Genomic DNA, 26950 nt, shown 5'->3' with positions numbered 1-26950 from the left:
GTCCTTCTTTTGGTTGTGCAAGAAGACAAAGTATATCTACCTATGTCTCCATCTTGTCCCAAAGTCTCAAGATGATTATTTATCTAAAATATACGTTAAAATAAAGAAAAATAGAACAGATGGGATGTTCAATCTGGAAAAAAAAAAGAGCCCTGGGTGGTGTGGCTCAGTGGATTAGTGCCGGCCTGCGAACCAAAGGGTCACTGGTTTGATTCCTGGTTAGGGCACATTCCTGGGTTATGTATGGGCCAGGTCCCCTCTGAGAGGGTGCACAAGAGGCAACCACATATTGATGTTTCTCTCCCTCTTGTTCTCCTTCCCTTCTCCTCTCTCTAAAAATAAATAAATAAAATCTTTAAAAGAAATGAAAGAAAAAATTACAGAATTTTCCTACTTAGGTAAAGCCTTATAAGAATGAAAATAATTTTTAAAACACATCTAAGTTATTTTGTTAGATATAATGTCTAAATGAAATTCTTTGAAATCTCAACAACAGAAGAATGATCTGGAACCAATTGTTTTATCAATCTGTAGGTCAAATGAGCCAATCAAGCTTCTCAAAAGTGATTAACTACACATTCTGAATGTAAACTCAATTTAAGTAGTACCAATATTGCAAGAACTATATTACGCACTGAAGAGTTAAGATATACAGAAACTACCTGCCCTCAAAGTAGTTTGAGTCTAAGGGGGGACAGAGTAATAATATAGTATGTTATGATCAGTGAAATAAAATATATATGTCAAAGTACAGAAATAGTACCAAGAAGTGTTCAAATCTCAAAGGGAAAAGAACAAGGAGAGGGGGAAGAGTGAGTTACAGGAAATCTAATCATGCTTTTGAAGAATAAAAAACAATTCATTAGGCACCCCAAAACAAGAGCATTTCATAGAGATAAAGGAGTGCATACAACAGCAAAGAGGCATGATAAAACATGGACTAACTGGGAAATAAAACTTTGATATTGCTAAAACATAAAAGGTAAAAGGGATGAGAGAGGGTATGGTTCTAGATGCAGGTGAGAGAAAAAAAGTCTTTACCTGTAAAATGACTTGATCTACCAATTGTGTTAAAAACTCTATTAAGAAAAAGGGTAAGTGTAGTAGAAGCTGTGCCAATAGTACTTTCCAGTCTAAGTCAGCCAGAGAAGCTCTGTTGTTATGCTTTACTTACTGGTCTTCTAGATAAGACTTCAGATAAAGAAAAGGTGTGGCTGGTAAGAGAAGCTTAAAAGTCATTATATTTTTTGTGGAGTGAGGTGGGTGATGGGGTAGGTTTTATACTAGTGACAGTCTGACTTGCACTCCAGATATGTGTAATTGCACTGTAGAAACTGTTGCTAAATGACTACAAAAAAAATTAGAGTCATCTAATAGGTATTTTGGTTTGTCTTTACTACTTTTATGAAGTACAACAGAGTTTTGTTTTAAAACAAAATTACCTTTCCAACTAAAAATATAAGAAACACAAACATAGTACAAGTTAATTGGGTAAAGCAATCTCTACTTGTAAGGGAAAACCAAGTCAAGTAAGAATAATATTGAACTAATGTAACTATAACTAAATTAACATGATAAATGTGTCATTCCTAAAGATCCAACATGGATATATAATCTAATAGATCAGATCAGGAAGTGAACAGAACTCACATACACTCATACACACACAATCAGTAGGTATGTAAGACAGACAGTCTTTCCTTTTAGCCACACAATGTATGTATTTCTGATAAATATGGATTATCTTCTGGTCTACCACCACCTGTGTTGACAACAAGACAAACTTAATAAAGCTGGTTAAGTAGTCCTACTCTGGTACCTTTGAAATTATTTCCTTCTACTTTAGCTTGAAATAATTGCTATGTACTTCTACATATACAAGAAACCCTTTTGAATTATGGCCACATTTTCTAGTCAGTCCTGTGTTTTACAAGGTATATCAATGAAAGACACTATAATAGGCATCATTAAACAATCTAAATGTCTGACCCCTAAATGTAGTTCTTGATGTATCATAAATCAGTGTCATTCATAGAACAAAATATGTTTTCCAGTTTAAAATATTTCCAGCAAATTTCTATATGAAAAAAATGTCTTCACAATCTCAGACAATAGTATTAATTCACCTTAACAGTGATCAGTAAAACACCTACCCTTTATTGGTCTTCTCTTGCCCCAAAAACAGTAACAACAAAAACACCAACTTACAGACTCATCCTCCTCCTCCTCATCTTCATCTGCATGGTGGAAGAAATGTCGATAATTACCAGGGTTGATTTCTGTATCTTCAGGTCCAACAAAGAATCTGGGGGCTTCACTCATTTTTATTTCATTTGATGTAGGTTACAATTTAAATGTATTATACTAAACTTTCTTCTACACAAACAGAATCAGAAGAATGCATTCTCTGTCTACCAGTTGACACAGGTCTGTTACAGCATGTTTCTGCTCACACGGTCACTTAAATTGTGAGGACAGTTAGTTGGCACATGTTCTTTCGTACTCAGATATCATTGCTTCATTGTTGATGCAGTGTAAAAAACAAAGATAGTGAGGTTATTGCTTCAGTCAGATGATTCAGCAATTCTTTTACCTAAAATGCAATAAAAAGTTAATTTAAATGAAGTTTATAAAATCTGTACCAATAACTTGATACATACCTTCAAAGTGAAAAGCTATTTCTTCCATAAAATTAAAGAAATTAAGACTCTGATCTTCAATAATATACATCTTTGAAACTTGACAAACTGATACAAAATAACACAAAAATTACAAACTAAAGTTCTCAAGTCCAAAATGATCTAACAAATTAGGGGAAATTATTTACATTTTAACAAAATTATATCAAAAACTAAATTCCTCTGCTCACAGTTCAGAAATATCTGCAGGGAAAACAACAGATAACATGTAATGGGTTTAAAAACCATTGATTGACCACTACATATCAGTCTGAAATTACATGAAAACATTTTTTTTAACAGTGTATTGCTTTATTGGGGTGGGACTGGAAGAGAAGACACCATGCTGAGGAACAAAATCAATTAAAGGAATACAAGTGCAGGAAACAATAAAAATGTTAAAATAGTAATACCCCAAATGGGTGACTACAATCATTTTCTTAAAAGGACTTCACTTGTGGAAGAAAAATTTTAATTGCTGTTGCAAAAAACATCTGTGTAAAGCTCAAATTCGTTTCAATAACATTAGTAGAGAATACATTCTAGAAACTGGAGATAACTGAATGAAATATCCTGGCAGCAATTTAATAGAACAGTCCCGGTAGGTAAGGCTGAGGCCAATCCCAATGGAGAACGAAAACCTTGTCTGTGGAGAATTTTGGAACTTAAATGGAAAAATATTATACTGTGCATAACCAAACTGAATTGTTGTCACAAATATCATAAAGTTTTATATAGTAAAAATTTTTTCTGTAGGCACTTCAATTTCACTGCAGGAGTTGCACAGGACACCAAAACACAGAAGAGAACATTCATGCAAGATCTCTAACTCCTTGATATAATAATGTATACAATTCAAAATGATTACATGATCATTAATTACATCTAGGGCTTTCTGCAACTACAAGGTGGTAGTTATGGAAAACATGGCTCCAGGTACCAGTATCTAAAAAGCAGCCACCACCTTCTTCTATGTGTGTTCTCTTTTTGTGTTTTTTTCTTGATCAACTCTACTGTTGTTGCTGCTTCTTAGCAAAACTGGTAAAAACAAAGTCGTAATCATTGAACATAGCACTCTAGCAATCAAGACATTTAAAACCTTCACCCATGCCTCATTTAGAACTCCGATTTACAAAAAAAAGGTGGTCACAAATTTTTCTGGCTTGGAGATTTCCACAACTTTCCTGATCAAGTCATCATAGGAAGTCTGACTGAAGTTTGTTTGAAAGCTAACATAAGAAAATTCTGGTTCTGGAGTGATGTGAACAGTCCATTAAGTTCTATCCAATCTCATGCCATTCATCGAATTCCCACAATGACTGAACACTATGGCATCAATGACAGAACCTGGTGTGAGGTCATGAATTCCACTCTCACAAGTGATATCCTTTACAGCAACACCATCTTTCATGGAAAACTGATCCCTAACTGGGTCAAACTCACTCATCAGATCTCCAGGGTTTGACCTGGCTGACTGATGACCCTATTCTCTGGGAAATTCAAAGTATACAAGCACCAACAGTCAGAATTCACATGCCCCATGCAATATGCTGCTCCGTTGAAGAAAATTACATTAATAAAACACTGTTTCTTCCTGGAAATTTCTTCCTGGTGAGAAGGCTTCCTGAAATTCTTACAAGAATAAAAGAAGCTTTAAATTGAGTCAAACCCACTGTAATGTTTGAACAGGGAAAACCCAGCAGGTTTGAACAGGGGAAACCAGTGCTTTCAATAAGAGGGAGGTACCACATGTCTTCAAAATGAAACATCTCTTGGAACAAACATGCTACTCTTACTGAGCACACAGCTTCCTGCTTGTCAGTTTTTGCCCCATTTTAGATTGAACATGGCACATTCTTCAAAAGGATGTTCTACTCAGATCTTGCAAAAGTGTGAAGATCCCCGGATCCTTGATTTGTGTCAGGTTGCTGCCTGGAGAACCACAACTCCAGTAGCTTCTCCAACCCTTCAAAAAAGTATGCAGCTTCCATCACCATGAGACTAGCAAACAACAAACCACCACCGAAAATCAACTAAATTACATAAATTTCTTCTCCTGCCACTGCTATAGATTGTTGCAGCTGTTATTACTATTATTAAAGTCCAGGTTGCCTTTTTTGCCTTTTTTTGTTATTTTATATTAACATTTTGGGGAAAAAAGGATTAATAAAATTTTCCCAGCTTTTGTGTGTGTGTATGAGTTGTGTGAGCAGTTGATCCTGAGTCTGTTGGAAATAGAGGCAAATACATTTCAGTCTTTTGTGGTCCGCCTTTCCACAGCAGAGAGAGCAGAGCCAGTGCTAGCTAATGTTGCCGGCCATGCTGTGGAAGCCAAAGCAATTTTTGAAAGGCTTCAGTTTGTAAAAGTTCAGTTTGCAAAGAGGTTTTTTAGAGAATATAACTATTCTTCATCCTGGACTCACATATAAACCAACAAAACAAGATTACAGTGAGCAGTGTTTGATTGTAACAGCAATTCCTAAACTTTTAAAAGTCAAAAACTGGCAAATCTGATAAAATCTATGGATTCTCTCCTCAGGAAAAAAAAAATGTGCATGTGCACTAAATCCTGTATGCAGCTGTATGTGACTGACTGACATCCAAACTCCTCTACATATGATGCCTATGGACATCAGTTTAAGATCCATCATACATCAGGGATAAAACCTCAAAGCTGTTTACATGTACTTGTTGTTCCTTGGTCATATTAAAAATAATCACCTGTCAAGATGAAACTACAAATCAAATGTTTCATTTGATTACTGGTAATATAAGAAATTACTAGATGAAATATTCTTCAGAGTTGAATAATATGCTAGATAGAATTGCAAAGCATAACTCCAAAAGTCCTATTCCCAAAGACCTAATTCCAATCAAATGGGATTATAAATTTGAGATGGTCTTGAAAATGAAATGACAAGGCAGATACCACAGCAATTAGCATATGGTAAGCATGAAGGAAATGTTAGCTGTTTATAAATCTTGTTAACTAGTATAATTAAGACAGAGATTCTGACCTAAACTTAACTGGCAGAGAACAAATATAAATAATTTAATTTAGAATGTACCTATTTGCCTCACATGTAATGAAGCTACAGAAACTCCTTCCACTGCTGCTGCTGGAGACCTCATTACATTTTTTCTAGTCTTACCACACTGCTTGAAGCTATCATAAACACTACTGCCTGGAATAAATAGTCATCTCCTTCACATCTTTACTGGTCATGGTCAAAGCTACCAATCCTTAAAATGACACCTTGGATCATCCATCACTCCTTTGTAGTATTCAGAACCCTCCCTTACCTGAACTTAAAATATTTCTAAGCCATCATCTTAACCCTTTCTGTAGGTTCCCTCAGGAGCCTAACTCTGAACTAGTAAATCTCAGTTGCCAAAATCAGAGAAAATAGGAGCTCTAGCTCTTGATGCTCAGCTTGAACAGACGCATAACCAGATTTCCTGAAATCCCAAAAGTATTTTCCAGTGGAAACACTGCTACAAATGGTGGCACGTTTCAGGGCACTATTACTACAGCTACCTAATAGGTTATTAAATAGGCTGCAGCAGGCTGGCAAAGGCAGGCTAGCATCATTTATAAGATTACTTAGAGAAGTAACATGCCAAGTTCTACAAAATCTTCACACTGATTTTTTTTACTTCTTCAAACATTCAAACAAAATCTTTTTGCTGAGCCTGCCTTTCCTCCTGCCTGGAATTCTCTACTCTCCTTAGAAGTTCCTATTTCTCCTTCAATAACCAACTGGACAGTCCTCAATAAATGCCTTTCTGACAATGATCAAGCCTCTGCCAGCCCTCAAATATGTGTCAGTTTCTTTTCCCATCCTCTACGCTCCACATTTTGGATCTATCTTTACAATGATCTGTTTCCACTGGAGTTAGGGTTTTTATTCACTAACTTTGTATCATGAAAAATTTCAAATGCTGAGAAAAGGCAAAAAAATTTCACTATAAACATATATCCATCACTAGACTCAACAATTGCTAACATTTTGCTATATTTATTTTCCATTTTTATACACACATATATTTGCTGTACCATTTCAAAGTAGGTTGTATATATCAATAGACTTCATCTCTAAATATTTTAGTATGCATCTCCTAAAAATAAGGGCATTCTCCTACATAACCACAATATTATTTCCACTTAAGAAAATTAATTGTTCCATGATACTATTTATATGTAGTTGCATAGAAGTTTTTGGAGAACAAGGACTTCCTCTATATTACTAGTACTTAGTTTAATACCCTCCCTTAGTTTAATACCCAGTTTAATACCCTCCCAACACCTACCGTCCAAGTCGTAGGAGTTTAACACTTAAAGAGTAGGCTTTGATTCCACAGCTCTGAACTTTCTGCATTATCAGTTTAATCCAGCAATTTTCAACCTTTTTCATTTCATGGCTCACAAACTAATTACTAAAATTCTATGTCACACCAAAAATATATTTCTTGCCAATCTGACAAAAAATAGGTATAATTTTCATTCATTCACATCAAATAACTATTGTCGTGTTGGGTTGTCATTTCTTTGACAATCTAAAGGGAAAGAGGTCAGGGCTTCTGACTAAACAGTAAGGTACTGCATGTTTTAAAAATTCTTGTGGCACACCAGTTGAAAATCGCTGATTTAATTACTTGCTTTAAACAAGGCTATGCTACAATAATATAGTCTTTTGCTTTGGGAACTACTTAATTCCACATCACAATACTGAAACTCTGTAAAGACAGAGACCATGTCTGTCTTTTGTTAGACACATAAGTAGGCATACCTCCCCACCTCCAAATTTTAATGAGTACTTTCAGCCACTGCAAGTGTAAGAAATTAGAAGTGATGAAGCGTAATAGCAAGCCAATAGTAGTATAACAGTTAAGAATACAGATTATAGAATCTGAAAAACCTGGTTCCTAATACGGGTTCACATGGTTAATAGCACTAGCAGTTTACTAAGGCAAGTTATGTGACCTCTCTGAGCCTCAGTTTCTATCTCTGTAAAATAAGAATAATCATCTAACTCGTGGAATTGTTGAGAGGGGAGTACAAGAAAATATGTAAAGCACTTGGCACATATAAGAACTCAGTTAATGTCAGCTATCCCTATTATTTTACCTGCCTAAAACAAAAACTTTTTCATTGAATAATGTTCAACAGTAAAACAAAAGCCTATCCCAGTGTAGAACAATGATGGTAGGTGCTAACGTCGGCCATGCTTCTTACTTCCATTTAAGCCTTTCAGCACGCTAAGCAAGGTAAGGTGTTGCCCGCAGGACTCCAAAGGTCGCAAACTCTCTGGAAGTCGTTGAGAACCTAGTGAATGAGATCCAGTGGTCACCACCCTCGCCCTGCTTTCTCAAAGCGTGAAAGGATGCACCACTCTCCAACTGAGTAGGTGCGGCAGTGACCTACTCCGTCCTCACTCCGGAAAGCTGCCACGATTGGGGGGTTTTGTTCTTTTTAAGTGCGGGTGGAGGCGCGAGGGGCAAAGGGATAAAGACTGCGAAATGGAAATAAAAGGTCATTTCTATCCACAGCAGTCCCCAAACTCGACGCTGCCTACTTTGGTGGAGCGAGACCGTAGTCCAGAGTATCAGCCAGAAGCTCGCCTGTTCCCTGCTGAACTGACACCTCTTTCTTAACCGAGAAAAGGAAAAGGGAAGAACTGAGGAAAAGAAATTAAAACGCGAGACGACCCGCAGGGCTGTACTGTTACTCCTCCACGCTACTTTTCGCTCTGGCACCTGCCCCTTAGAGGAGCGCGTGTCTAAGGCTCCGCAGAGCAGGAGGAGACAAAGCAACTGCCCAGCAGCGGCTGCAAACCTTGGGTGACCAGGTTCCGCATCTCGGTTTTTCTCTGGTCTCGGGGCCCTCACCTCCGCTGCGGTAGTCACGCGATCTGCTGGAGATGGCCGACCCATACAGGTCTCGGTTTCCCCTTTAATCCCGAGGGCAGGGGTGAGGTGTTGGTCAGCACACTCCAGCTATTAGCGTGATCGTGGGTCTTCCTTCTTCAGAGCAGAAGTGCCACATAGAGGTAGCGCATGGCACTACTACACTAGCGAATTTCCGCCACGCCTCCTCCTCGCCCGCTTTGGGTCTCACTAGTACTCCTCGCCGGGCAGAACAACTTCCGGTAAGAGTCAAAGGTTCCGACCTAAACTTCCCAGACCGGAGCTCCAGCGCCAGGATAAGCACCTCTTCTTAACGACACGGGCAGCTTCGCTTCCGGCAGCACCAGATAAGTCGCGAGAGGAAGCTTAAATCTTGTCGCTTGTTTATAGGACCACTTCGGTGAGTGGTCGTTATGGTGTGCTTTGTCATGCTTAATGAATTTAAAGTGAGGCGCGACCTGATAGTAATTTCGAAACCATTCGCGTCGACTAGTCTGGGAAGGGTTTAAATTGACTCTGTAGATGATGCGCAGGCGCTCTTGGGGCGGGAGGGCCTTGCTAGGGCGTTGCAATCCGCCCCGCCTGCCGAGCAGAAATCGGGCGATTTCCGTTTTCAGGCCTGGGGAGGTGCCTACTGGTTGTTAACCGAGTTTTGCTTAATGATTGTTTTTCTGTTTATGGTAAATTTAGCCGGATCTTGCCTTTAAGTTTTAGTTAATGAGCAGTTTAAGCGCTCTGGAAATGCTTCTTCACAGTTCGGGTAGCCTCCGAGACTTCGCGCAAATTCAGAAGTTGAGTGCGGCACTTAACTGGTGTTACAGCATTCTTCTCCTTACTTAAGCATAGTCGTTTAATCTGAGTATTACCCGTTTATCCCAAATTAAAATCTGGGCGGGGAGAAACGCTAGCCCAAGAGAGAATCTTGTCCTGTTGTTTTAAAAAGTAAAGTACCCATTTTATCTCTGGGTTTGACCTAAGTGGACGTTTCTGAGCTAAAATAGAAAAATAATGGAAATTTATCACACGGGGATTCATTTTTATGCATTTGGAGATGAAGACATTTTGTTAAACGAATTTGTACGCTGAAGCGAAGCAGATTCTAAAGTGTGTGGTGTATTTAAATTTCCCAGTCTGACTTTAGATAAAATTGTGCATTTAATTTTTCAGAAATTAAAATAGGATAATTGAGAAGTAAAGTTCTGATCACAAGTTAACGTGTTTATTAAAATATTACTGATTTTAAGTTTTTACGTTGGAACACCTTTTAGAGGCTTAAATCGGTACCCACGGTTAAATACTGGTTTGATTTAATGTGATACTTCACTGCCTTTATTGCACACACAAGATAAAGTTATTAAAGGAATTAAGTAATAAATATTTACTCAGGTACTCATTGATTTAATTTGATGTTGTACGAGGAATATAGTATAAAAAGTTCAAATATGACCCTGATATTTTCTCTTGCAACACTAGAAATTGTAATGAGCCACCTTCACTCTTTTCTTATTCCTGTTTGTCTTAATATACAAGTAATTATTTTAACAAAAATTCCTGAAACCCAAAAATCCTAAAACAATTTTCTTATTTGTTGCTCAAACCACTTACTTGTTCATGTAAATGATACCTTCACTTAATAATATTTGAGCACAGGAAGATCATTTATTCTGAATATTATAGCTTAAAGCTATTTTCTTTTTTATATTTTATTGATTATGCTATTACAGTTGCTCCAAGTTTTTCCTCCTTTTCCCCCTCTGCCTGGTACCCCCCTTCCCTCCAGCAGTCCCCCCACCCTTAGTTCATGTCCATGCATCATGCATATAAATTATTTGGCTTCTCCATTTCCTATACTATTCTTGATATCCACCTATTTTGACCTACAATTGTGCTTCTTAATCCCTGTACCTTTCTCCCATTTTCTTCCTTCCCCTTCCCAGCTGATAATCCTCCAAATAATTTCCATATCTATGATTCTGTTTCTGTTCTGCATATTTGCTTAGTTTGTTTTTTTTAGATTCTGTTGGTGATAGTTATAATTTTTTTGCCCTTTTAACATTCACAATTTTGATCTTTTTCCTAAATAAGTCCCTTTAACATTTCATGTAATAATGGCTTGGTGATTATGAACTCTTTTACCTTTACGTTCTCTGAGAAGCACTTTATCTGCCCTTCCATTCTAAATGATAGCTTTGCTGGATAGAGTAATCTTGGATGTAGGTCCTTGACCTTCATGACTTTGAATACTTTTTCCCAGCCCCTTCTTGCCTGCCAGATTCTTTTGAGAAATCAGCTGATAGTCTTATGGGAACTCCTTTGTAGGTAACTGTCTGCTTTTCTTTTGCTGCTTTTAAGATTCTCTCTTTATCTTTAACCTTTGATATTTTAATTAAGATGTGTCTTGGTGTGGACCTCTTTTGGTCCAACTTGTTTGGGACTGCATGTGCTTCCTGGACTTGTATGTCTATTTCTTTCTCCTTTCTGCAGGAAAGTTTTCGTTCATTATTTTTTTCATATAAGTTTTTAATTTCTTGCTCTTCCTTTTCTCCTTCTGGCACCCCTATGCTTTGGATGTTGGTATGTTTAAAGTTGTCCCAGAGGTTCCTAATCTTGTTCTCAATTTTTTAAATTCTTTTTTCCTCCTGCAGTTCTGATTGAATGTTTTTTCCTTCCTTGTGTTCCAAATCATTGATTTGATTCTAAGGTCCATCTTTTCAACTGTTGGTTTCGTGTGGGTTTTTCTTGATTTTACTTATTGTAAACTGTATTTCTCCCTTATGTTTTTCTATACTCAATGAGATCTTTTCAGCATTCTGACCACCAGTGTTTTGAACTCTGCATCTGATAGGTTGACTAGTTCCATGTTGCTTAGTTCTTTTTCTGGGGCTCTGCTCTGTTCTTTCATTTGGGTCATATTTCTTTGTCTCCTCAATTTGGTAGCCTCCTTGTGTTTGTTTCTGTGTATTAAGTAGAGCTGCCTTGACTCCCTGTCTTAGTGGAATTGTTGGTTGTAGGAGGGTCACCTGTAAATTTTGTGGGACAGAGCCTTAGGTAATGGCTAGGTCTGGTAACTCACTTCACTGCTTTGTGGTTTTGTGTGGAGACAGGGCTCGGAGAGGGGACAGTGTCACTTCCTGGCTCCTGAAGGTTTGTCCAGCACTTGCCCCATTTTCAGTCACTTCACCTACTTCCTTTATGTGACCAGTGCCCATCCAGCTGTTGCCCTGGTGATGAATTCCAGACAGGGTTGGGATTACGTATGTTCTCAGTCCATTCTGGCCCTCTAAAGGGACTCTTGAAAATCCGGCAGCTTCTTCTGCCACCCCAACTCTACTGGTTTCAGCCAGGAGTTATGGGGACCTGTCTTCTCTGTGTTGGGACCCTGGACTGTGTGGTCTGGCGTGGGGCTGGGATTGCTTGCTCCTAAGGTATCTCTCCTGATTTTTATCCACCACACATGAGTGTGGGACCACCTATTCCATTGCCACCTCTCTGTGCCACACTGTATCTCCATGCCCCTCTACCCATGACCTTGACCCCATCCCTCCTACCCATTTGGATGAATGTGGCTTTATTAAAACCTTAGTTGTCAGACTTCCATACAGCTCGATTTTTTTTGACAGTTCTGGTTGTTACTTGTTTTGAGATATTGTTGTAATTCTCCCTGTGGTTGCACAAGAAGGTGAAGCATGTTTACCTATGACTCCATCTTGACTGGAAGTCCTAAAGCCATCTTCTTATTACCAATGCAAATGGATGTTTTCTAGGGACCAAAAGATGAATGTACTTTGAAAAGAAAATAAATCTTCTATTTCTTTAAGTTATCCATGTATGTAAATACAAAATATTACCAGCTAACTTTCAACCATCTACTTAAGACACTACTTTTGTGAATTGATTTTTCTTTTCTTTTTTTCCCATTTTCTATTTGTCCTTGTCATCTGTCTTTACTCAGAACTAGAGCTTGTGAACCCTATTAGACTATAATCTTATTATAAAGTATGCAGCTGTTGAATCATTTGGGTTTTGTTGTTAGTAAAAATATTATAAACATTGCCAAAAAAAAATAAACTATTAATGAAAGGAATGGGGTTTTTAAATACTTTTCCTTGTAAAGATTTTGAGAAAGATGGTTCTCTGTTACTTTGAACAGCTTAATATGGATGATAATACTTAAATTGTTTTAAGAATAATGATATGTTGATTTACCGTTTGTAAAAGACTTTTCAAATCCATCATTTCATTGATCCACATAATTGTGAAAAAGGAGGGATAAGTATTATGTCCTTTTTCCAGATGTGGATACTGAGATTTATGTAGCTCACACACTAGAAATTCTGACTTGTAAAAACCTTACCTTCTTGGACACCCTATACATGTAGTTCCACATGTATGCAGGCAGTATTTTCCAAAAGGGAACTTTGGAACGTGTGCTCTGTTTTAATCCAGTGCTACCTCTTCCACTGGGAAATGAAAGTAATTACTTATTTATTGGCATATAATTTAATGTCCATTATGTCCCAAACACTGTGTGAAACAGTATAAACATTAAGAATTAGTAAGACCTTATTCTTTATTTATAATTTGAATTATTTATTACAGAATCACTTTATGACTTTTCTAGCAGAGGCCTGAACCAAATATTGTGAAAGCTGAGGATGACAAATAATTCCTAGTGTAGCAGAAGGGAAAGAAACTAACATGAAATTTGAAGCAACAAAGACCAAGGTTCAAATGTCACTGTGTGAACTCACTAACTGTGTTGCCTTGTGTAAACTGGATAATCTGTCTGAACCTCAGTTTTCTTATCTATAAGGTGGTTGTAAAAATAGTACCTATTCCATAGAATGTTTGCAGTTATTTTTTTCATTGCTTATGTGCTTAATTTATTTTAGTTTTTAAACACTTGTTCTCCCTATAGTTTTGACTTTCCAGTTGTCATATAAGTAAAGTAGTAGCATATAGAATATAGCCTTTTGTATATGGCTTCTTTCACTTAGCCTAATGATTTTGAGACGCATCCATATTACTAGGCTTATTTGTAGTTTGTTTCCCGTCAATTCTGGATAGTATTTCATTGTGTGGATGTGCCACAATTTGTTTATCCATTCACCAATTGAACATTTGGATTGTTTTCAGGTTTTGGCTGTTATGAATAAAGCTTCTAGAAATAGTCACAAACAGATTTCTGTGTAGACATATACTTTCATTTCTCTTGGGTTAAAACTGGTTTCCTGCATGTAAACAATTTGTATTACACCAGCAGTTCTCTGCATCCTTGGTAGTACTTAGGACTGTTAGATTTGTTTTGTTTGGTTGTTGCTGTTTTTACCATTTTGATGGTATGTTCTGATATCTTACTGTGCTTTTATTTGCATTTTTCATTGTCTAATAGCGTCGAGTATCTTTTCATGTGTTTATTTGTCACCCATATCTTCTTTGATGAAGTGTCTGTTCACATTCTTTGCCCTTTTTTCAAAGTGGGTTTTTTCTTACTGAGTTTTGAGAATTCTCTATATAAGTTCTGGACACAAGTTCTTTATTGTATATATGTGTTACCGGGGAGACCTGAATTAGGGGGCTCTCCCTCCTCAGTTGTTTTCTGCTTGTAAGAGAAGAATTAAGGTGAAAGACAACACCTATAGTGGAAATGAGATATAAGTTTATTTATTAAATACACTTGAGCACAAAGCTGCAAGTGGGCACCCAGCTATTCTGAGTGTACTGACTATTGGGATTTCAGGGGTTTTATGCTTGTAGCCAGCTTTTAGGTTGCCCCTCCTCCTCCCATTTTCAGATCTTGGGATTAATGCACAATTTCAAAGGCTTTCTTTCCCAGATAGTGGGAGCGATTCATACAGAACTTCAAGGGCTTCCCCTCTGTCTGTGCTATCATGGTTTTTCTCATGATTTTTGGAACACCTGGCAATCTTATGAGACCAGGCCTATGACTGCTGAGTTAATTGGTGAGATATGTCTCCCTCCCCCTCCCTGCCTTGTTTTACTATCTATCCTGCCTAACATATGTACTGTAAATGTTTTCTCCCAACTGTAATTTTCCTTTTTATTTTCTTAACAGTATTATTAAAATAACAACATTTTTAACTTTTTCTTTTATGAATTGTCCTGTTTGCTATGTGGGAACCTAAACTCACAAATATTTTCTTTTTTATCTTACAGAAGTTATGTAGTTTCAGTTTTACTTTTAGGTCTATGACCCATCATGAATTAATTTTTACAGATAGTGCAAAATAGGAGTTGAGGTTCATCTTTTTCTCATAGTGATGTTTAGTTCCAGTATCATTTCTTGTAAATACTACTTATTCTCTATTGAATTACCCTGCACTTTTTTCCAAAAATCAATATATCATTGCTGTATGGCTCTATTTCTAGACATTGTATTCTGTTCAGCAGGCTAATGGCTATCATTTTGCCAATACCACATAGTTGTGATTACTACAGATGTACCTTGGAGATATTGCAGGTTCAGTTCCAGACCACCACAATAAAATGAATACCACAATAAAGCAAGTCACACAAAGTTTTTGTTTTCCCAGTACATATAAAAATTATGTTTATACTATACTGCAGTCTCTTATTTTTTTTTAAGTTATTAACTGACTTTATTTTTTATTTTTATTTTTTAGATTTGATTTGATTTGATTTTTTAGAGAGGGAAGGGAGGGAGAAAGAGAGAGAGAGAGAAACATCAATGTGGGGTTGCTTGGGGTCATGGCTTGCAACCCAGGCATGTACCCCGACTGGGAATTGAACCTGCGACACTTTGGTTCGCAGCCCATGCTCAATCCACTGATTACTTTTTATAAGAGACTGCAGTACCAGCCAGGGCTACTGCAGTCTCTTATAAAGTATATAGTAGTATTATGTCTAAAAATGTATATAACTTAATTAAAAATACTTTTTTGCTAAAAAATGCTAACCAAGATCTGAGCTATCAGTGATTCATAATCTTTTTGTTGGTGGAGGGTCTTGCCTCAGTGTTGATGGCTGCTGACTAGTTTGGGTGCTGGTTGCTGAAGGTTGGTAGTGGCTGTGGCAACTTCTTAAAAAAGACAGCAAAGTTTTCTGTACTGAATGATTCTTTCTTTCATGAATGAGTCCTCTGTAGCATACAGTGCTGTTTGATAGCATTTTACCCACAGTAGAACTTTCAAAATTGGAGTCAGTTTTCTCAAAATCTGCCACTGCTTTGTCCACTAGTTTATATAATACTCTAAATTCTTCGGTGTCATTGCAACAGTCTTCACAGCATCTTAACCAGGAGTAGATTCCATCTCAAGAAACCACTTTCTTTGCTCATTCATAAGAAGCAACTCCTCATTCGTTCAAGTTTTATCATGAGATTGCAGCAATTCAGTCACACCTTTAGGCTGCACTGCTAATTCTTGTTCTTTTGCTGTTCCCAGCATATGTGCAGTTACTTCCCCCACTGAAGTCTTGAATCCCTGAATGACATCCCTGAGGGTTGGAATCAACTTCTAAACTCCTGTTGATGTTAATATTTTGACCTCTTCCCTTGAATTACAAATGTTTCAAATGGCATTTGGAATGGTAAATCCTTTCAAGAAAGTTTTCCCTGTACCCAGATCCATCAGAGGAATCACTATGGCAGCTGTAGCCTTATGAAATACATTTCTCAAAAACACTCATGCACAAAATGACTTTTTGGTTGATGACAGATACATACCGGTATATGACAGTGGTCCTATGGGATTATAGTGGAGCTGAAAAATTCCTGTTGCCCAATAACATTTTAGCAATCCTAACGTCCTAATATGCATTACTCATGTGTTACTGGTCTTCTGTGTATTTACATACTATACTTTTTATTAATATCTTAGAGTGTGCTTTTCTACTTACATAAAAAGTTTGCTATTAAACAGTATGCAGTGTTATACCAGCAGCAGCCTCATACGTCTTGTGTTTACTGCATTTCTTGATTCTATCATTTCTCTTGTGCTCGACTTAATCTTGTGTTATTTTGTACAGCAACATGCCATACAGGCTTGTGGCCTAGGAGCAAGAGCCTCTACCATATAGCCTAGGTATATAGTAGGTTATAACATCCAAATTTATATAAGTTTATGACATTAGCACGATGATGAACTTGCTTAAAGATGTTTTTTTCCTCAGAACTAGCTCCATTATTAAGTGGTACATGACTATAATACGACTTTAAGGTCAAATTCTCCTTGATCCATGACCAGCAGAATGGCTCTTGTGTTAGCAGGCATGAAAACAACATTAACCTCATTGTACACCTTCATCAGAGATCTTAGGTAATCAGGTGTATTGTCAGTGAGCAGTAATATTTCTAAAGGAATTTTTTTTTTTGGAGCAGTAGGTCTCAATAGTGGCCTTAAAATATTCAGTAAATCCATGTTATAAATAGATGTGCTGTCATCGAGGCTTTTTAGCATAATTCTTAAGGGCCTTGTGAAATACCACTGGCTTCATTAGTACCTAACAAGAGAGCCAGCCTGTCCTTTGAAACTCTGAATCTAAGCATTGACTTCTCTTTAGCAATGAAAGTCCCTAAATGACATCTTCAGCATCTCAAGTATTTTATTTATTTATTTAAAAAAATTTTAAAGGATTTTATTCATCTATTTTTAGCAGGGAAGGGAGGGAGAAAGAGAGGAAGAGAGACGTCAGTGTGTGATTGCCTCTTGTGTGCCCCTCACTGGGGACCTGGCCCACAACCCAGGCATGTGCCCTGACTGGGAATCAAACTAGCAACCTTTTGGTCAGCAGACCAGCACTGAATCCACTGAGCCATACCAGCCAGGGCCATCTCAACTATTTTAAAGTGTACAGTTTAGTGGGATTAAGTACATTAACATTGTGTGTAACCATCACCACCATCCATTCATCGTTAGGACTCTTTTTTTCTTGGGTAACTGAAACTCTGTACTCTTTAAACAGTGACTTCCCCATTACTCCAAACCCCCACACCCTGACAACCACCGTTCTAATTTTTGCTTCTACAAATTTAACTACTCTAGGTACCTCATATATCTGGAATCATACAATATTTGTATTTCCATGACTGGCTTATTTTATGTTAGCATAATGTCACTAAGGTTTGTCCATGTTGTAGTATGTGTCAGAATTTCCTTCCTTTTTAAACTGAATAATTATTCCATTGCATACACATATCCCATTTTGTTTACACATTCATCCACTGATCAAAATTTGGGTTGGGGCCACTTTTTGGCTATTGTGAACAAAGCTTCTGTGAACTTGGATGTCAAAATAATCTCTTAACCCTAATAGAATCTAAATTTCATAAAGGTCAAGAGGATATATGTCTTGTTCATTATTGTATCTCCAGTGTGTGTCTGACACATAGCAGGAACCCAATAATATTTTTTTAGATCAGTGACTGAATCTTGTATTTGTCTCTAGCAACTGTCTTGTAATTCCTTGCCTCCATAACTAAACTTAAGCTTATTAAATCCACTTTCTCAATGCCCACTTATTCCATACCTCATTTCAATCTGGTTTCTACCTGCCCTGCTCTACTGTAACTATTGCCAAAACCACTAGATAGACTTTAGTTCTGGTATCACATAACCTCTCATCCATTTTGTGTTGAAGAGAGCTCTTTATTCCCTAGGTTTCTATGGCCAGAACCTCTTCTGGCTTATTTCCTATTTCTTAGGCTAATCTCAGGCCTCCAAGGGATTTACAATATATTTGGGACAGAAACATTTAAGCTAATTAGTTCAATAAAGTATTGAAGATTATATGAAAGTGGTATATGCACTGTGGGTGTACTAAGGAAGGTGTATACAATTCTACCTGACAGGAAATAGATGTGGTCAGGAATGATGCATAGATAAGTGTACCCATTAATGTGCATGTTTAGGATAAAGATATGTCTACTGTTCTTACTAGGTGCACTTTCCATGAAATCCTTCTTCCACTGCTTTAACTTCATTCACCATCCACATGCTTGGGTCAACCAAGAGCTGAATGTGTGTTCAGTACTCTATTTTCTCCCTAAGCCAGAACTTCAGAAATGATCCCAGACTTTGCCTTTTATTCACTACACACATCCAGTCAGTCACAGTTCTTGTAAAATTTATCTATTTCCACGGATACCACTTTGATTCAGAATTTTATCATTTCTTGCCTTAATTATGTAGTAGTCCCTGAACTGACCTGTGCTGACCTCCCTATTTTTCTACCCCAGTGTGTCTTTCAGATTGGTGCAGAATGGCCTTTTGGAATAGAAAACCATAAATGCAGTTGGTAAAGGTCAGTCTCCTAGGGCACAGCAGCAGAGAGAGAAAGGACAAAAAATGATTCTGGATGAAGTGGGGATGGTAGCAAACAGAAAACCAGCACAGGGTAGTTTCTTTCAACTGAAAATATGAAAAAAAAATTGTCTTTTTAAGGTAGTGATTTCTCATAATATTTAGGATCTAAAAAAGAGAAGTTTTGCTTTGTTTCAGCCAATGCAGGCAGATTGTTCTTTATAACCTAGAGAAAGTATACACAGAATCAAAAATCATTTCTGTTCAAAAAAGCAACTTACATATAGTTCAGAAGAGTGTATGAGATCTAGCATAGCTAAATATCTGTTTCCTCATTATTTGAACATTTCTAAAATACATCTCTCTCAAATTATTTGAAGGGGTTTCTTTTTTGCATTTTGCAATGACCATAAACATATTTAGAAGTAATGTAAAACTGCATTTCTCTCCTTATAACCTATCATTTATTTAAATGTCTCAGAACCATCCTGTATAAGTAATATTTTAATTAATGGTAACCTGAAACTTTAAGTAAAACTTTTTTAAAAGATTTTATTTATTCATTTTTAGAGAGGGAAGGGAGGGAGAAAGAGAGAGAGAGAGAAACATCAATGTGTGGTTGCTGGGGGCCATGGCCTGCAACCCAGGCATGTGCCCTGACTGGGAATCGAACCTGCGATGCTTTGGTTCGCAGCCCACGCTCAGTCCACTGAGCTATGCCAGCCAGGGCTAAGTAAAACTTTTTGAAGTATACTTTTTCATTCCCTTTTTTCCAAGTATGTGGAAAATTTTCAGCATTTCTTACCACATGGAAAGAGACAAATAATTTATCATGATGTATCTCAAAAATAGTATTTGAATATTTTAGTTCACATACATCATACCATTCTTTTCTGTACTCGTTATCTCTGTCATAGATGATATTCTAGGAATGTTCAATTCATATGTAAGCTGAAGTATGGCAGAACCTGAACTGTAACAGTAACTGAATTACCTTATCACTTAACTTATATCTTTAAATATCTTTTATCTAGTTTCACAATGGTCCGTAGTGGGAAAAACGGTGACCTTCATCTTAAACAAATTGCATATTATAAACGAACTGGTGAATATCATCCAACTACACTGCCGAGTGAGAGAAGTGGAATAAGAAGAGCAGCAAAAAAATTTGTCTTCAAAGGTAAAATTAAGGCCCCAAATCTTAAATTTGACTTAATATAGATGCTTCTCCATCTGTGTCCTCTGTGGACTCCTCAGGATTTCTGTAGTAATTGGTTGTTGCTAAACAATTACCAGGTGAATTGATGATGCAATTCAGCCTAAATCAAAATAAAAATTAACTGAAATTAACTGAAGGCCCTTAATTAAGCACAAAAGGGCATTTAAAATTATATTCAGGAAAGGATACCATGAAAAAACAAAACACTTAACTAAATTAACCTTTCCTACTTTTTCTCTCAGGTAATTCCTACTCTCATGGTACATTTTAAGCACTGATGTCATTATCAGTGAAGAATTTACGGGATGCTTAATATGAAAATGTTGACAAAGTTAACTTGTTTGTTTACTCTATTTATTTCTGTGGTTCTCCCCTCCCTCTGCCATTAAATAATCTCAGGTTACATTTAGTTTGGGATCCTCACGTCCCTCTGAATGGACTAAATTCTACAAAGGCAGTAGAATATATATCTTGAAAGATTATGAAAGATTATGATAATTTTTACCTCTTTTTCCTGTTCCAAAGGGGAAAGAAAGTTTGGAATGAGATAAGAAGTACAGTCACCAGATAACTAAATGAATGTTGGTGCTATTAGTCAGATTTTTACATGTAGGTACAGAGTCAGGCTTTCTTTAAAGCAAGTCAAAAAATGCTAAGATAATAAATACCTGCTCATTCCTCCACATGTACATGCACCCCTTCTAAATGACTCCTTTAAGCTTAAGAACAGCATACCTCTTAGACTAAAGTGAAGATTTATTGATTAATTTATTTAATCGTTTATGGAGAAAATGTTTACCAAGTTTTACTGTGTGCAAATCACATTTTAGGCCTTGGGAATATATCAGCGAATAAGATAAGATTGCTGCCCTCAATCTGCTTACCTGCAGATTCAAACAAGACTGTCCCATACAGCTTGTGCTTAATTAAGCATATTAGTAGCTTAATGGTGTATTCTGGAGTTCAAACAGTTATTTTATTCATGCTGGAGAGGCGATAGTTCTTTCCCTGCCCTGCTTGCTCCCTGTAGATTCTTCTCCAAGGAAAACTGAGAACTGTCTTGACGATTAAGGTTCTCTCACTTTCTGGCTTTACTAACCCTATCTCCTACTCAAATCCAGAAAGACTTAAGAGAGGTGATTGCTTACAAAAATGAAGTTACAATGAAATACAATGAAGTTATGATGAAATACTGTTTTGGAAAGTTTTGTTCCTGACGTGGCTTATCTGTACATAATTCATTTGCTAATCCTAGTTTGAGTGACCTATGGAGAAAGATAATTTCATACTCCCATAGTTATCATGTGCTTTGGTGAGCAAGATACCTCTACTTATATATACAAAATTATAGCAGCTAGTACTTCTCTCACATATCTAGTAAGTGTAGTAGCTGAAGACCTTTCGGATTGTATGGTAGCATCATTACAAATAAATGTTGTCTTAGAGCAAGAGAAAGGTTTTTAATTAAAAAAAAACCTCATGGTTTAAAACAGGGGTGTCAAACTTATTTTCACGGGGGGCCACATCAGCCTTGTGGTTGCCTTCAAAGGGCCGAATGTAATTTTAGGACTGTATAAATGGAACTACTCCTTAACGGTTAAGCGGGAACTTGACATTGCCACCAGGTAGAAACAAGGTGCCTGGTTGAATAAAACAAGATGGAGGGCTGAATTTGGCCCACGGACCTTGTGTGTGGTTTAAAACATAAGGCTATGATTATCTTAAAACTATATCTCTAAAAATTGCAATTATATCTTTTTGGTTTCATTTATTCCAGAAAAAAAGTTGTTTTATGTTGGAAAAGACAGAAAACAAAACCGTTTGGTAATTGTTTCAGAAGAAGAAAAAAGGAAAGTCCTAAGAGAATGCCATGAAAACGACACTGGAGCCCATCATGGCATATCCAGAACCCTTACTCTGGTGGAATCCAATTACTATTGGACTTCTGTGACCAACGATGTCAAACAGTGGGTATGGCTATTATTTAGAATATTTTGAATACTGTCTTTGTAGTAGATACCCAAATTTATTATTGTTCCAGATTTACTCTTGATAGCAGTTCTCATTAAGTATTTTTTGTGTGAGTAGTTTTTGTGTAGAAACATTTAAAGGCAGTTTTTTTTGCCTTCAAACTTCTTTAGAGAAGTGTCCCTTTCCTGTGGCAAGTTGCATGGAGTTGGCTCATGGGTCACTGAGACCTGAGAGTTGAGTGCTTCTTCATGCCTGAAGGACTACACCTGAGGGTCTGCACCTCACAGCTGGCTGAAACCATGCCACAAAAGGAGTATATTGAGTTATACCTTAAGTGCTATGGATATCATTTGGATTATCCTGAGATAAGGAGTAAGAAGGAAAGGTCAAGGGCTCATGATCGTTCAAAGAGTACAAAAACAATAATTGGCCTGAAGGCTATACTACAATGCCATGCTGAGAAAATTCAAATTAAAAAGACTACAATATGCATGAAAAAGAGACATCAAACAAAAGAATGATGGAAAGACTCCACCGGAAGCAGTAACTTGCTTGTCTACTGGACAGAGAGGGACAATGTCAAGCTAAAGTACTTTCCAGTATGATTAAACAAAAAAAGAAAGCAGGAAAATGGGAAGTTCTCTTGCCCAAAGTCTGTGCCCAGGGAGAAACAGAGGTTATTCACACAATAAAGAGAAAGAAAAAAAGCATGGAGAGGATGGTTACTGAAGTCTGCTTTGTTGGAGATGGCTTTACTCAAAAACCACCTAAATATGAAAGATTCATTAGGCCAATGGGCTTATGTTACAAGAAGGCCATGTAACACATCCTGAAATGAAAGGCACCTTATGCTTACCATTACTTGGTGTAAAGCCGGGGTCCCTAACCTCCCTCCTCCCCTGGCTGGCATTACTGCCTGAACTCCGCCTCCTGTCTCCCCACCACCCTCAATCCTGATCTGCGGAAAATTTGTCTTCCTGAAAACCAGTCACTGCTGCCAAAAAGGTTGGGACCCACTAGTGTAAAGATCTAATTTGGGTGTTATTACCAAAGGTATTGTTATCGAGGTGAACATGAGCAAGTTTGGCCTGTGACACAAGGAGGCAAGGCCATTTGGGGAAAATATGTCCAAGTACTAAAAATCCTGAAAATGACAGATGCATAAATGCAGTCTTACTGGTTTGACAGCAGTTTCATACAAGTAACTCCCTGTGATTATTGAAGACCATGCACCAATCAGGAAAAGCCCTTTACTATTATATTTCTTAGTACTATCACATAGCTCACATGTCTACAGTCATTCAGAGACCATATATTCCATTTTAAAGATTAGTACAATGGTCCAGTTTAAAAAAAATTAAATCACTAAAGTATAATTTGAACTAGAAAAAAGCATTATTTAAACAATATATTTAGATAATTTTTTTAGAACCAAATTATTATCATTGAACTGTTTTGTATAGGCAGAATATAAATGGGGTGGGTATTCCTTTACTAAATCATTACCTTTTTGATGGCAGTCACCCAATCTTGATGTGAATCTTGAGAGGTGAATATGTTCATAATAAGTCAGGCCCTGTGTGTGCTCCCATCTTGGTGCCTATTTCATCTTGCCATAGGAAATGTCAAATATGGCAGCAACCCAAAACCAATTAAGTGTATAATCAACTTGTGAAGATAATGAAATTAGTCTGGGTTTTGTAACTTTATAATGCACTACAACCTTCAACATTTTTTTTTCTTTCAAAAAATTTTTTAAATCCTCACTTGAGGACATGCCTAGAGGGGGAGGGAGGTAGAGAGAAGGAGAGAAACACCAGTGTTAGAGAAACAGTCCTTTACAGTCCTTCATCCTCACCTGGACATGGCATTGAACTTGCAACCCAGGCATGTGCTCTGACTAGAAATCAAACCTGTGACCTTTCAGTTTATGGGGTGACACCTGAACATTGACCAGCCTTCAACTTCTTATAATTGAAAATTTACCCACAAATTCTGGGATTCTTGCTGGTACATCAACTGATTTCTACTTTTTCTAGTATACTCAATTTGCAAATGGTAGTGCATCAAACAGACTGTCACTTCAGGCATAAAGAATTAAACCAACATTTAAAGAGTATCATTTATGAGTTCTCAGTTTATGAATCTATGCAGGTATTCCAAAGACCTCCACATTGGTATTTGCCTGAAGAACCTGCCACAGTTCCTTTACAAATATTTTATTAAATCTTTATCAAATGTTTATAATTTGAGAATGGATATGATTTTTTAAGATAACCAGAGGTTATTTGTATGTAAGTTAGAAATAAAAACTTTGATCAAAAGTAACTATAATGCAATAAGGACGTTCTTAAATTTTGTTCAGGAGTTAGTTTGAAAGTAGTTTCCAAAGTGGAATTTGAGAAATATGTTATGCAATGACACCATCCAAAAGTTGATCAATTGATCTCTTTTCATCTCATTCACATGAAAGCTCCATGGCAGCATGGGCTTTGTTTTTGTCCATTCTCTCTTCTCTGGACCTAAAGAAATTTCTGTCATCTATAAATATTGCTGGAATAAAATTGTGTGTTGATAAATATTTGTTGAAGTAGATGAATGAATGAATGAATGAACTTACTAGAGTGATAATTTATAAAATCTTTTGCCCATAGAAATTATTATAAATTAATATACTGATTTAAAATTATACCAAACTTGCCCTGACCAGTGATGCTCAGTTGGTTGGGCACTGTCCCACAAAGCAAAAGGAAACTGGTTCAATTCCTGGTCAGGGCACATATATGGGTTGGGGACATGGTTCCTGGTTGGGGGTGTACACGAGGCAACCAATAGATGTTTCTCTTGCCCATCAGTATTTCTCTCCCCCTCTTTCTCCTTCCCTTCCATTCTCTCTAAATTAATAATGAAATGAAATTATAGCAAACTTGTTTTAAGATCTATTCATTTCATAAATGTTTATTGAATATAAACCAAAATTATGTTCCATATGAATAAGACTCCTTAAGATGATCATTTAGTAGCAGTGGCAACGAATATTTGCTTATTATCTTGAATAGAACTTTTATTCTAGTCTAGAATAGTCCAAAAGTGTCTTCTTCAAAACACAAAGTACCTATTAACTATTCAAGTTAAGATTTATAAGACTGCTTTTATTATGTTGAATATATTAACATTTGCATGTCTTTTCTTTATTGTGTGCCTGTGTTTTGTAGGTATATGCTTGTCATCATTGTCAAGTGGCGAAAAATACAGTTATTCTAGCACCTAAACAGCATTTTCTCAAGGTGGAAAATCCATGGAGTATAGTTACTGTTGATCTAATGGGCCCATTTCATACAAGCAACAGAAGTCATGTATATGCTATAATTATGACAGATTTGTTCACAAAATGGGTTGTGATTTTGCCTCTATGTGATGTTTCAGCATCAGAAATTTCTAAAGCTATTATCAATATATTTTCCTTGTATGGACCTCCTCAGAAAATAATAATGGACCAAAGAGATGAGTTCATTCATCAGGTAAGTAGACAAACAACTTAGGTCTAGGAACATATTTTATTCACCTTTTACTACCCAACATACCTGTAAATCACAGGTGACAAACACCAAGGCCTGTGGGCCAAATCCGGCCCTCTACCTTGTTTTATCTGTCCCGGCACCTTGTTTCTACCCAGTGGCAGCACCGAGCTCCTTGCCCCTAGTTAAGGAGTAGTTCATTTATACAGTTCTAAAATTACATCTGGACTTACAAGGCAACTGTGAGGCTGATGTGGCCCCCAGTGAAAATGAGTTTGACACCTCTGTAAATTACAGGATGCTTAGTTTAGATAAATTGCTGCAGATATAGAGGTTTAATATTGTATAGTACAGAGGTAGTTGGACTGGAAATTAAGAGACCAAGATTTTAGTACTTGTGCCACTTAGTGATTGTAAACCTGTCTTCAGGTTTCCTCAAGCTAAAATGAGGTGGTTGGATCAAATAATCTTTGTTTGTTTCTAGTGTAAAAATTCTGATTGATATATAGAGGGAGAATTGACTAAAGGAGAAAATGCATCATGTTCATCAATGAGAACATTCAATACCAAAACATATCAGTTTTTCCCAAAATAATTTATGTAATTAATGAGTTTCTAATCAGCATTAAAAGGAGGGAACTTTTCCCCTGACCCTGGCCTTTTTCCAGATTAAAGTTAAATTGAAAGAATAAGCAGGCAAGAATATACATGAAAAATTTTTAAAGGAATATAATTACTACACTTAAGGCATAATTACAGATTTATATAATTGACAGAAAGTGATAAAAGAAAAAAGTCAGAGAAAGCCACGCTGTCCTAATTCACATATTATGATTTTACACACCCACACATAGAATGCAACTGACTTTTTTAATCTTCACATGGAAGTAACTTCTTAAGCTTAGGGACAGTGGAAAACATCATTTTGATGTTTCTATCAAATGTATGTTTTCCATACATTTCCATACATTTCAGTGGAAAACATCACCAAATTTGACTACAGAAATATTAGGAATTTATGTGTGGTAAATAAGCAAAACATAAAGGCCAAGAAGTAGACCAACAAAAATAAAGCAAATCCATGCAAGAAATGGCTAATGCCTTTATTATAAAAATTTAAATTTAATCATTTAGTTAATAGCAAAACAATTCACAAGAGGGAATAATGGTAAATATGGAAAATGTTCAAACTCAGTAGTTATGGGTAATGAAAATTAAGACCATTTTTTTGCTTGTCTAATCAATAAAAATAGTAATGATACCAAATAGACTACAGATAGAATGATATAGCTTTACATTACTGGTAGCACTGCAACTTGAAGCTCACCTATTTGTAAAGTAGTTTGCTGGAGGTCCATTAAGAGCCACAGATACATT

The 26950-nt window shown here is 36.7% G+C and overlaps 2 protein-coding genes and 2 pseudogenes across 15 annotated transcripts in view; 2 read left to right on the top strand and 2 right to left on the bottom strand.

Moving 5' to 3' along the window:
* PPIP5K2 (diphosphoinositol pentakisphosphate kinase 2) overlaps window positions 1-8757 on the bottom strand; it is a 65742-nt gene extending 56985 nt beyond the window's left edge. For 4 of the 12 annotated variants that reach the window (XM_045838111.1, XM_045838113.1, XM_045838112.1 and 1 more), the window contains exons 1-2: window positions 8568-8756; window positions 2209-2593 (exon numbers count right to left, since the gene is read on the bottom strand). In XM_045838111.1, coding sequence (XP_045694067.1) covers window positions 2209-2322 — 114 coding nt within the window. In that variant the 5' untranslated portion in view covers window positions 2323-2593; window positions 8568-8756. Of the gene's footprint in view, window positions 1-2208; window positions 2594-8567 lie in introns of all 12 variants that reach the window. The other 8 variants (XM_045838117.1, XM_045838116.1, XM_045838119.1 and 5 more) reach the window with 3 other exon arrangements.
* On the bottom strand, window positions 3689-4669 carry LOC123818159 (annotated as a pseudogene).
* Window positions 8758-8835: 78 nt separating the features above from the next.
* Window positions 8836-26950, top strand: part of GIN1 (gypsy retrotransposon integrase 1) — a 34528-nt gene continuing 16413 nt past the window's right edge. The window contains exons 1-5 of one of the 3 annotated variants that reach the window (XM_045838127.1): window positions 8887-8985; window positions 18802-18866; window positions 19900-20045; window positions 21862-22055; window positions 25271-25576. In XM_045838127.1, the coding sequence (XP_045694083.1) occupies window positions 19907-20045; window positions 21862-22055; window positions 25271-25576 (639 nt within the window). In that variant the 5' untranslated portion in view covers window positions 8887-8985; window positions 18802-18866; window positions 19900-19906. Of the gene's footprint in view, window positions 8986-18801; window positions 18867-19899; window positions 20046-21861; window positions 22056-25270; window positions 25577-26950 lie in introns of those variants that run through there. The other 2 variants (XM_045838126.1, XM_045838128.1) reach the window with 2 other exon arrangements.
* Window positions 22355-23240, top strand: LOC123818158 (annotated as a pseudogene).

Source organism: Phyllostomus hastatus, unplaced genomic scaffold, assembly GCF_019186645.2.
Source record: "Phyllostomus hastatus isolate PE091 unplaced genomic scaffold, TTU_PhHast_1.1 phas_contig_254, whole genome shotgun sequence".
Lineage (NCBI taxonomy): Eukaryota > Metazoa > Chordata > Mammalia > Chiroptera > Phyllostomidae > Phyllostomus > Phyllostomus hastatus.
This window is presented reverse-complemented; position numbering and strand designations above follow the sequence as displayed.